This window comes from Cavia porcellus, unplaced genomic scaffold (genome assembly GCF_034190915.1).
Source record: "Cavia porcellus strain 051 isolate PalLab524CR breed Dunkin Hartley unplaced genomic scaffold, mCavPor4.1 scaffold_4, whole genome shotgun sequence".
Lineage (NCBI taxonomy): Eukaryota > Metazoa > Chordata > Mammalia > Rodentia > Caviidae > Cavia > Cavia porcellus.
This window is the reverse complement of record NW_026947487.1, coordinates 23,290,915-23,303,005: the sequence shown is the minus strand read 5'-3', so window position 1 is coordinate 23,303,005 and position 12,091 is coordinate 23,290,915. Positions and strand designations below refer to the sequence as shown.

Sequence of the window (12,091 nt, the reverse complement as noted above, 5' to 3'; positions counted from 1 at the left end):
AATGGTCTTGTCTTTCGCCATCTTTTCTTCTCCTCCCTTCTCATCTCTGCATCTTACTTGACTTTTATCTCTTCCATCTGGAGATTTACTGTGTATTGATAAAGGATAATTGGAGATTATTCATTTTTAACAAATAGGATTTTATTATTAAAGCATCCCTTGAAGGAAGCTTGAATTTTTTCTTCATCTGCCCAAATAGACCTTGAAGAAAGAAATGTTCTCACCCCCAAGCTTTAAAGATGGGAGTTGGGGAGAGGTATAAAGTAAGATTCTTTAAAAAATATTAAACAACAGCACTGTTGCTTCTTTGTTGTGACCACAGTTGTTCAAGAAAATACGAATGCCTTTCTTTTTCTCTTTTAATTAGACTTGCTTGGCTTCCAAAGAATTTGTTCCCAAATTAAGTCTTCTGTTGATAGATGAACTATAAATGGTCTAAGGGAAATGTATCATTTTTTCAACATGATTTGAGATAACAATTTCATTAAAAAACTTAAGTTTAACTTCAGCTAAGCTGCTTATTTTGTAGTTAAGAGTTGCTGTGGTTGATTTCCTTTTACAGTTTCTGTGGAAGCTTAGCTTCCAGATGTATATGTTGTAGCTAACGATCAAACGTAATTTATGTATAGTACTTTCTGATTTCCCCAAAGTAGTCACCTCATTTATGCTTTGGAAACAATTGCTGAATTCAAAGTATGTTAGGTTATTTGTAGGCATTTTCTTAGTGTTACCTATTTAAGGGTGGTGCTTCAAGGATTGCTTTTGTGAAATTATTCTGGATTTAACAAAGCATTGTTTACATTTCACACCAAATGTCAAGGTTATATAATTGAACACAGAACCACGACTCATCCATTAACTCTATGGATAAAACTTAAATTATTATTTACTGTTGCTTTATATTTAGAGTCACAGAAGAATTTAAAGGCATCCTATGATGTTTAATGTTTATTGAATTGAATGTTGATTGAATTGCTAGTAGTCCACTTAGTAGCCAAATGAAATATTTTTTTCCTACTAATTCTAGAACTATTCAGAAAGAGCTGTACTTTTTTATTTTAATCCCCTTTGGCATGATAAACATGTTGCTGGAATAACTTGGATATTAGAAGAAACATCTTGAGCTTATGGCACTGGGACATTCTAAGCCCCCATTCCATGTTAGCAATGCAACTTGTGCAGAGTGCCTTAGCCAGGACACTATCATGAATCAAATTTTGGACACTGAAAATAGAGTCAAGTTTTGCTTCTGCACTGAACATAGAAGGTCGGAGGCCAGGAAAGTTCAGATTAAATTCTAAAAGCAATGCTTTCTTCAAGAGGGAAAGTATTATTTCTGTGTATGTCTATTATACTCAAAGATTCATAATAGAAAACCTTGCTCAAGAGATTTAGATAGATTTAGAGTGACTTACTTTATAAACTCAGTTGAGTGAACTTGGGCTTGAATATCAACTTTAAAATCATAATGAAAATAAACTCAAAATACTGTTACTATTTATTTATTTAATATATGTGGATTTTTATTAATTATTAGAATAATAAAATTTAAATTAGTGTATTACATGCACATTCAAAAATGCACAATATTTCATTTTTCTTCTCCAAATTAAATTTAGATTCAGATGTACCAGCTGTCCCGGCTGCTCCATGACTACCACAGAGAGCTCTACAATCATCTCGAAGAAAATGAAATCAGCCCCAGTCTTTATGCTGCTCCTTGGTTCCTCACATTGTTTGCCTCTCAGTTTCCATTAGGATTTGTAGCCAGAGTTTTTGGTGAGAGACTCTTACTGTTACTATTAAGTGTTGTTTATTTCAGGAAATATACTTCTAGCCATCTGGTACCTCAATTATTTTATGACGTGTTACATAGAATAGCAAATTGCTAGTAATTGATTCTGCTAGTAATTTAAAACCATATCAGTCTTAAGTAATATTAAGATTCAGTAGAAAAAAATGGACTCCTGAGTTTGAATAAACTGTATGGAGTTCTTTTTGTTTTTGCTTAAATGTTAGAATAAAGTTTTTAAAATATGATGAGGGACATACTCCCTATAGTTTTTCTGATTTTTATACGTATCTTCGATCTCTATTTGTTGTTGTTATTGTTGTTCTTCCCCTCACTCTTTCTCATTGTTATCTTGAATGTGGGTTCAGAACACGGAGAACAATGCTCTGTAACGAGGTCAATGGAAAATTATCAGTGTTACTTCTAATGGCATGTCCTAGTCTCACTTTTGGTTACTACACAGTAACTGATTCATATTTCTTGGTTTAGGGACACCTCCTTCATGCCTGTGCAGGGTGGTTGCCACTTCTAAAATTGAGTGGCTCATGGGAAAACAATAAACATAGGCAGGGGAAGTTTTTGAAGGCCTGTCTTGCTCTGATTATGGTGCTTGACACTAGGAGAAAAGGAGTATAATGTGGTTTATGCTCCTGGTGGAGCCTCTAAATCTGTTCAGAAGTCTTTAGTTAGGTTTGCCTGTCTTTTAAAAGGCAATAAATAAATAAATAAAACAATAACTCCTCTCTAGAGGTTTGTTCTAACGATACTGTTTGGGATCTCAGTGGCCTCAGAAAGGGCTCCCACAGATTTTTTTTATTGTTCTGCTCATTTGTCTGGTAGCCATGGTGAAAGTCATCAGTATCCATTCACAACTGTGCTTTTGCTAAATTGGAGCATTTGAGCAAATTTAAGTATTGGCTCGCTTGTCATTACCAGCTTTTAAAGAAATGGAATAAAATAGAGCTCAGTGAAAATACTAGAGAATAACAAGTAGGAAAAATGTTTCTTAGGGAAACTTTAGTCCTGAGGATGTATGTGTAACGTGTGTGTAATAGATTGTAATTTCAGAATCTTATGAGGAAGACTGCATTTTAAAAATACACTACATTAGTGAACTATAATCTATAGAGTGTAGCAAAAGAATAAAATCAAGTTGCAGTAAATCAAATTGGTGCCAGATTTCTCCTGTTTACTTACTGGACATGATTTTTTTCTCCAGTGAAATTTTCTTTGGAGGTTGAGTTCCTATGAGTCTTCTAGAAATCTTTTTATATATGTAGGTTTCAGAGAAATATATATAATCCTTTTATATATGTATTTCTCTATCAAATCTGACAGATGTTCAGTGTTTCCCTTATTTACTTATCCTTGGACCCTTGATATCAAGAGTTCAAGAAACAAATTCCCCTAGTAGTCTGTCCCTTAATATGAGGTTATAACTGAAACTATCAGCTGTCTGATACTCAATCTTTTCTTTTGAATTCAGTAAAAAATAGAGGTTGTCATGAAATGATGCAAAAGCAAAATGAATGACTGTGTTTAAAATAATTGTTGCACACTTCCCTTTTTAAAGACTCCATTGTATATTTTGGATAGAAGAATGGTGACTATATTGAGAAAAATTTTCATGCCATTGTATTTGCTATTGAATGTTAGTTGAGTAGTTTTTCTTTTTTCTCTTCTGATGTTGTTACTTACTTTGATTTTACTTTCAAAGTTTTCCTTCAATTTTCTGCTGTTACATAGATTTATGTATTATATGGTTCATTTACTTTTATATTGAGTTTCAATAATATCAATTGGTTATGTTTTGCTGTGACAAAGTACCTGACACCCAAAATTAAGGAAGGAAAAGTTTATTTAGCTGGCAGTTTGTGGAAGTTTCAGTCCATAATCAGCTAAATTCAAGGCAGAGTGGCATGGCACAGAGGCATGGCACTTCATGGCAGCAGAAGACAGCCAAATTGTCAAGGGCAAAATGGAGAGAAAGCAAGTCTCTTCTCGCTTATATTGTAAGCAAGTTACCACGTCACCCCACCCTGAGTGGGTATAGAAAATTCACCATCTATAGGCCCTTCTCCTGAGCAGGCTGAGGATGTTTACTAAGTGAGGATCCTGGCACCCTGTTTAGTCACTTCATTAGACTTCTAAACTCAAGTTGATACAGTGTATCAATTATAGATTTATATATTAGCTGGATCATTTACATATATACTGTGAGAATTTCAATAATATTAATTGGTTATATTGATTTGTTTTTATGTTCTGTTGTGAAGAAAAATTTAAGTATTACTTGAATTTTTGAGGTTAACACATCTTCCATTAAATTTGCTATTCAAATTATAAGCAATACATAGATCACCATATATATAATTTGTTCTTTTTTACCTTAGCCTTATCTGAGATCCCTAGTAAGAATGGGAAATATTCAGACATCTCTTTACTTGTTTCAGTCATAGTATTTTTTTTTAAAGTTAGGTGCTTTTGATGTTTTCTTTTGCAAAATAATCTCTAGTTCTGCTTGAGAAATAAAACACACACATTACCTTAAACATGAAGAGTACTCTTTTTTATAATAGTGAGTGCACAATTTCGCTAATGAAATCGTCTCCTCTTTTAGATATCATTTTTCTTCAGGGAACTGAAGTCATATTTAAGGTTGCACTGAGCCTCCTAAGCAGCCAAGAGACACTTATAATGGAGTGTGAAAACTTTGAGAACATTGTTGAATTCTTAAAAAGCAAACTACCTGATATGAATACTTCTGAAACGGAAAAAATTATTAACCAGGTATGATTTAAACAATAATAACAAAATACAAGATTACAGCAGTTCTTGTACTGTTTATATATTAAATGCTTTAGCATTAAGATGTAGTTTTGTTTGACAGATATGACTGTCAAGATATTCTGTTGTTTACTTTGATCAGAATTATTTAGAAATAAAATCATGTAAAATTTCTATACTGGGACTTTGTGCGGTTATGCATAGGAAATATGGGTTAGTGTTATATAATGAATTTTCCAGGGATCTTCTCAATTTAAACCAGTTCTGAGATCAAAGATAGACCTTACAGTGTTAGAAAGATCTGAGAAAAAGTGAAATGACTTACTTTTGTAATATCAGTTTGTAAAATATACAAGAAGATCATGTGATAAGAGAACCCAGGCTTTGAAATTACAAAGTATTGGTTTGTATAATCTTCTAACTTTTTTCATTAAAATTTATTAATCGATATTACTGTGACAATAATTCTTTTTTACTCTTTAGCATGTACTTGCCATCCTGCACTTCTGAACCCTATTACTGCTTGGCTCCAAAATGAGACAGTAATGTTCCAAGAAGTTCTATGAAGAAGACAGGGTTTTCTCTGATGATTCCAATGATAGGACCATTTGCAGAGACGCAGGCAGGGTTGTGGGAATCAACACAGATGGTCTGGTGCCCAGGAAGTAGAACCAAGGGATGCTAATTCTGCTCTGGTGCTGAAGGGCAAGTGGAAGACATAGAGAGAGTTCTTAAAATACACAGTGAATGCTTAAACTTTAAAAACATTTTGATAAAAGACGCATTGCCAACTAATCCCCCTCAAAATACTCCCCTTTACTTTAAACACACTTATTCCCACATTCTTACCACTTTCTGAAGGAGCTCTCTTGCACTAGTGTCTTTATGAGATCTGATCAAAAATCTAGTGAATGCTGCTGCTGCTTAGTGCCATCCAACAAAAAGCCAGGCTCATAAGGACATAATGATGTGTCCTCATCCACCTCAGTCACCAGTCTGACACTTCACAACTGTTGGCTCTTTCCTAACGTCAGAATTACTATGAAAGATAAATATTTTGAGTTGATTCAGAACACTGAAGCAGCCATGACAAAAAACACAGAGGAGAACTTTCAGAACTGCTTCAGATGTGACCAGAACAATGGAATACAAGTGTTTGAAGTGAGGGGGAAGAGTTTCAGGAGGGTTAATGGCCATGTGTCTTTTACTATAAAAGTGTTTTAAAATTTAAACATTCTTTGTGGATCACACCTTTAATAAATAGTGATCAAGACATAGTTGAAACGATGGAGAAGGGGCAGTTATGCTCTTGGTGAACTAAACAAGGAAAGGTCCAAGGAGAAACCCTATACTTCCACCTGCCTCTGCACCTTCTAGTACCCTAGCACCTGTCCTGACCAAACCCTGACCAGAAGCAGTCAGAAAGGAACTGCGGGGTCTGCCCCTGGGAGACAGGAGAAAAAATGAGAGCAGAGAGAGACTCTGAAGAGCAAATAAAAACCTGGTCCCTGGCTTCATAGGGACCAGATACGAGGCAGTTAAATATTGATGTTGTTCAGGTGAAGTGAGCAAACTTAAGAGCAGATCTGTAGATCCTGTGGTCTTGCTTATGCACACTGATCAAATGTATCACTTTTCTGAAGGCAATTGGGGTAATGGAAAGAAGACACAATTTAGAGAATGGAATCTGAAATTTATTCTGCCCCCTATTAGCTTTGTGATTTTGGACAACCTTGAGGCTCCCAAAAAGGAACAACAGTATTGATGACAGGGCTGGGGATTTAGTTCGGGTTTTAGTGCCTGCTTGGCAAGCATGAAGTTGTGAGTTTGATTGCTGGTACTCCCCCCAAAATTGATGCTAATTATGAGTTAAAGCATTTCATATGCTCCATTACTACTATGTATAGACTGTCATTATTCAAATTATCTTTCGATTACATAAAATCTAAATCACAGATATTCTGTAATATATATCAGTAGTTTTATGTATTAAGATATTCTGATAAGAATACTATACTTGATCTTAGCCAAAAAGGTTGAGAAGCAATATATTGAGATATTCTGTAAGCAGAAGAGTGTAGCTTTTATCTACATACTTACTAATTCTTCAGAAACACCCTTCTTTTGGACTATAAGCTGTTGGAAATTGTGGTTTTGGAGAACTGAAATCAGATGTTATTTGTCTTCAAAATTAATGAAGGAATTGCCTGGTTTTATAGATTACTATTAGGATTAATGGATAGAATTTATAGTCAGGTATTTTTGGACTTGATATTAGAACTGCCTGAAAATTGGAGTTAATTAACTGTGGAATGAACTGCTGATATTGAAAGAGACCTTGATGAGTTTTATTTATGGACATTATAAAAAATTCAAATTGTGGGGCTGGAGATTTAGCTCAGCGGCATAAGCGTCTGCCTTGCAAGCAGGCAGTCGTGAGTTCAATCCCTGGTACCAATAGAAAGGAAAAAGACAAAAAAAAATTCAAATTGTGCAGAAAAGCACAAAGAGGAAAATAAAAGTAACTATGAACTTAATGTCTAGTATGATAATCTTTGAAATGGCCTACTATATATATCTCTGCTTATACATATATATAAATATGTATTCAGTTTTACATAAATGAAAACATACTGTAAATCTTATTGTATGACTTCATTTTTAATTAAAATATGTATAAAGTATTGGACTTTTTTCATGATTATGAAACAGATGAATATCCCACCATCATCCACTGTAGTGGGGATTAATTCCAGGGCCTTCACTCTGTGCTACCTCCCTCGCCCTCCTGCCTCAGCCTCCCAGTTATCAGGATTACAGATATCATTTTTGATGGCTGTGTAGTGATACATCATATCTATACCTCCTAGATGAGGAAAAAATGATGCTGTTTCAGAGGATGACTAGTTCATCTAGAAATTCTCTGATTAAAGTTCTATTATTTGCATTTCTCTGATAAGTACTCAGGTCATATTTTCTTTTTGTGGTGGTTTCTTTATTCTCCACAGTGTCAGTAGCAGACCCCTGGCGTGAGTCACTATGCTGCCTCAGCTCTTCCTGTCGCAGGTCTAGACTAAGGAGGGCTTGCCTAGACTAAGGAGAGCTTCCTCTAATTTCTAAACAAACCTCTTCCTTTCTGGTAATAATATAGGTGAGTGGCAGCAGTCTACTTAAACCATACAGCTCTAAACAGTGCTCAGGGAGCAATTTTGAGGATTCTCTTTGTGGTAGAATAAACAAATGACTCGTAAGAGGCTTATATAGAAAAGCAAGTGGGTGAAACCATTAAGACCTTTCTGTTCATTGACAAATAAATGAGAAATGTTTTTGGTCTCTATATCGTAGAAATACCCTGTATAGCTTTGCTTATTCACCAGCAACAGTTGCCTCTAACGTGGAAAATAATTGCTCAGTAATTAATGTTTTTATTTTGGTTGCAAAATGTTCTTAGACTTTAATTTCTTTTCATGACTTGATCTTACTAAGAGAATGTCACAGTTGGATACAAATAGTCTGTGATCTGAGTGTTCTTCTATTGAGAGTTTATTTGTTTTCCTTTCTGTATGCTTCAGTGTTTCTCAAAACAAGTATGAGGTATACAGAATGTTACATGCACTGCATACACAGAGAGAATGTTGGTACTGAACATCAGTCTAATCTTGAGTGTTTCCGTGGCAGGTTTTTGAGATGGATATTTCTAAACAGTTACATGCCTATGAGGTAGAATACCATGTGCTGCAGGATGAGCTCCAGGAATCTTCATATGCCTGTGAGGATAATGAATCTTTGGAGAAGCTGGAGAGGGCCAACAGCCAACTGAAACGACAGAACATGGACCTCTTAGAAAAATTACAGGTAGAGAAACAAAGAAGTAGTCAGCCCCTAAGAATAGCACTTAACCTCTTAGCTTATCAATTTTTTCTATTCAAAATAGAACCAATGTAATTTTTTAAAAAACAATTAATCCCTTATTACTGTGCTATTTCAAGAATGATTAATGGAGCATCTCCTTCTTAGAGGAGGAGAGTTTGCTGTTTTATATTAATGATTGTTCTTAGTTGTTACAGAGTTTTCAGTGATAAAATATAGTCATCAGTTTCCTTGGGGACCATTTGATACTTATCAAAACTGATAGGACCCCAAGTATGTGTTTTAGAGAACCCTGCGTTTCCAAGCAGAGCTCTTAAGCCCTGGAAGGTCATGTCAGGAATTTCCTGTTTCTTCTTCAGCAAAGGCACTTTGGGGAACCCCCGTGGGTGTGGTGTGAGGACCCCAGCAAATAGGGTGATGATTCAGCATTACATTATTGCTATAGTCAGTGAGAAAAGATGGAAAATGTTGGTGGTGATAGTTATATTTTTGAGTGACCTAAAAAATCTGTAAGCTCTCGCAGCATTTTCACCTCTTAATACTTTATTAAATAATTTGATGTAATTAGTTAATATACATGAGGCCTAGCTACCATTGTAGTAAACAACCAGACTCTTCAGAGTTTTGATTTGGATGGTTGTTTTTTTCCCTTGCCAAACAGGTGGCTCATGCTAAGATCCAGGCCCTGGAATCAAATCTGGAAAATCTTTTGACCAGAGAGACCAAAATGAAGACTTTAATCCGGACCCTGGAACAGGAGAAAGCGGTTTATCAAAAGACAGTGGAACAAATCCGGAAGCTTCTGCCAGCAGATGCCCTGGCTAATTGTGAATCACTGCTGAGAGAATTGAACTGCAACCCTAACAACAAAGCCAAGACCGGAAATAAGCCATAATTCAAGATGTGTGTTGCAGCAGAAAGTGCTCCTTAAAACCCCATGGGGGAAGGACCTGTGCACTGCTGGCCCCTGCAGGACGCCCAGGTTGGAGGAACCACCTACCACCTGTGCTGCTCTCATTAGAGCATGCCAGTCCTAAGCCATTGTACAGACACAGACTGAGTTTTCTTGTTGCCAACTATGTACATATATATAAAATAGACATAAAAAAGATCATGCTTTCAAATAAAATGAGTAGACGTATATTTAGAGAGCAATATTTTTAAGTCTGACCTTCATGAAATCCACACCCAAGGGAAGTTCAGTTGGAACTCTCCTTGGGCATATGTGACATCTGTTTGTCTTTATAGTGAAATAAAGCTAGAGCATCTTTGTATATTGAGATATACTTGAAAAAAATGAATGTATTTTTTTCTCCAAAGAGCAGCATGTTTCACTCAATGGTGTAAAGGTGGAACCATTTATGTTACTTTATGTGTATCTGTCCTCAGTTCTACTGACATTGTCTACATGAGGAAAATGGTTGCTAATCATGCTCCTGTAAGTTTTATACAAAGGTGGAGGCTTTTTCCCCCATCCTGCTTTGTGCCAATTAGCATGGTTCATGTGCAAGTGAGTCTAATTAGGCTTCGCTTAAGAAATACATGAGGAGAAAGCAAGAATTGTGGACAAGTCTCCCCAGCTCAAGGTAAAGAAAAAGAAGAGGATTGCTAATTTTATAGCAAATGAGACCAGCATTGTTAGAAAATAACAGGCCTTGAAAATACGATTTAGAACCGTGATGATGAACCTTTTTGAGCTTTCAGTGTTGGAAACAGTGTTGGAAAGCCTGATGTGGCATGCGTGCCATAGGTTCGCCACCACTGATTTAGGACTGAAATTGTTCGGATTATTCTCTGCCATTTTACTTAAATGACTTACACAGCAGTGAACAGCAGTTACCAAGTGATAAGGTTTAGCCATTTTTCCCACCAGACTGTGAGATTTTCTCAATTTAATTTTCTCTCCCATCAATTGTAATGAAATACAATTATGATTGATTTTTCCAATGATGACTTACTGTGTTGAGATCTTCTTGGCCACTTGAGAGACTCTAATAAGCACTTAACCATTTTCCCCTTTCACTTGGAAATTTAGAACTGCAAAACACTTAGGAACAAACCATTGAGATCAATGGGGACAGAAGAGTAAAGTCACATCAACTCAACAAAAATCCTGCAGTTCTGCATTTGGGCTCCCAACTTCTGCCACCTATAACAGCTTAGCAGAGGACATTCAAGTACGCTGGCTATGTGGAAAGACAGTCACTTTCAAACAGCACCTGCAGTTATCCCTATCATAGATGATTTTACAGTAGTGCCTCTGAAAATTGATGTAGCATTTTTGCCTTTCCTATCAGTATTTATCGTCACTGCTCTTTTGCAGTCTCTGTATTTCCATAGATGGGTTATTTGGGATAATTTTCTTCAAGGAGAGTTTGTTGTGTACAAGCTGAAATTTATTATAGAGCGCACAAATAAAGGTTTCAGGAAATCTTGATGAGCAGATGAAAAACATCTGAAACCCCTTCAGTATGAATGTATGTAATGACTTACTACAGAGCAGCATGCCCTTAAATCAGGCGGTTTCGTAAGTGACAATAAAATCTTACTAACAAGTAAACTTACTGTAACTTCTAGGTTCTAGAGACTGTTGATTTTAGGTGCCCCATTTAGTTGAGGGCCATTAATTGATCTGTTGCTTGGGTTCCTTCGGATTTTTGTTATTTGTAGGAGTTTTTTTTCCTCCCTAACAGGAATATGACAGATACCATCTTTTTGCTGTTAATTGATAAAAATTGCCTTACGGATGTGATATGCAGTTGAGAGCCAAGGAACCTTTTAGTTGGGGAAGGAAATCTTTTCTGTTATTCAATCTAAAGTAAACTTTATTCTGGAAGTTTAGGCAACATTATTAGTTGTATTATGGTATTTATAGGTGACTTGCATACAACATTTTCTGTTGAAAATGATTTTTTCATTCATGATTTTTTAAAAAATGTTGTACCAGTTATGCTTCATGCATTTTACATCTTCATCAGGTTAATTGTACTGTCATTTCCAATAAATACATTGTTGCAATTTCCTTGGTTTATTGGTTTAATTTTGTCACTTTTTGGGAGAGAAGAGGCTCTTTGTATAGATGCTTAAACAAAATTTACATGGGTTGGATTGCTATTACTTTAAATTGAGGTACTGATAATTCTTCCTAATAGAATCAAGAACAACAAAGACAGTTTAAGAAACATTCTAAAAGTGAATTGTTACCAGTTTTCAAATACTTTATCAATAAATTGTTTCACTGATAATTAGAAAAGACAACCACACTGACAGATTTATATTCTACTCCTTTTATTTTCTAGGTCTTCCCATAGATAGCAGGAAAGATACAGCAGGTAAAAAAAAGCCACAAACATTTGCAATTGAATTTACTCCCAAATAAATTGGGGTATTTGTTGATGGATATGATATTAATATATTTACATAAAAATATATCTTTTAGAACATTCTTAAAGATGTTCATAACCCAATAAAAGAATACTATGCCTTTCTACTCAATTTAGGACTAAATATTTTTCTTTGTAGTAATGGTAATTGGACCCAGGGCCTTTCACATGATAAGAAGGTACTTTACCACTGGGCAATGCTGAGCTATTTTTACTTTTTATTTTGAGACAAGATTTTGCTAAATTACCAAGGTTGCCT

At 35.4% G+C, this 12,091-nt stretch overlaps 1 protein-coding gene across 6 annotated transcripts in view; it reads left to right on the top strand.

Annotated features, from left to right (window-relative positions):
- Tbc1d4 (TBC1 domain family member 4) overlaps positions 1-11,471 on the top strand; it is a 185,388-nt gene extending 173,917 nt beyond the window's left edge. For all 6 annotated transcript variants that reach the window (XM_063246847.1, XM_013141368.3, XM_063246848.1 and 3 more), the window contains 4 exons: positions 1,620-1,779; positions 4,413-4,582; positions 8,258-8,434; positions 9,111-11,471. In XM_063246847.1, the coding sequence (XP_063102917.1) occupies positions 1,620-1,779; positions 4,413-4,582; positions 8,258-8,434; positions 9,111-9,344 (741 nt within the window). In that variant the 3' untranslated portion in view covers positions 9,345-11,471. The remainder of the gene's footprint in view (positions 1-1,619; positions 1,780-4,412; positions 4,583-8,257; positions 8,435-9,110) is intronic.
- The last annotated feature ends 620 nt before the right edge of the window (positions 11,472-12,091 follow it).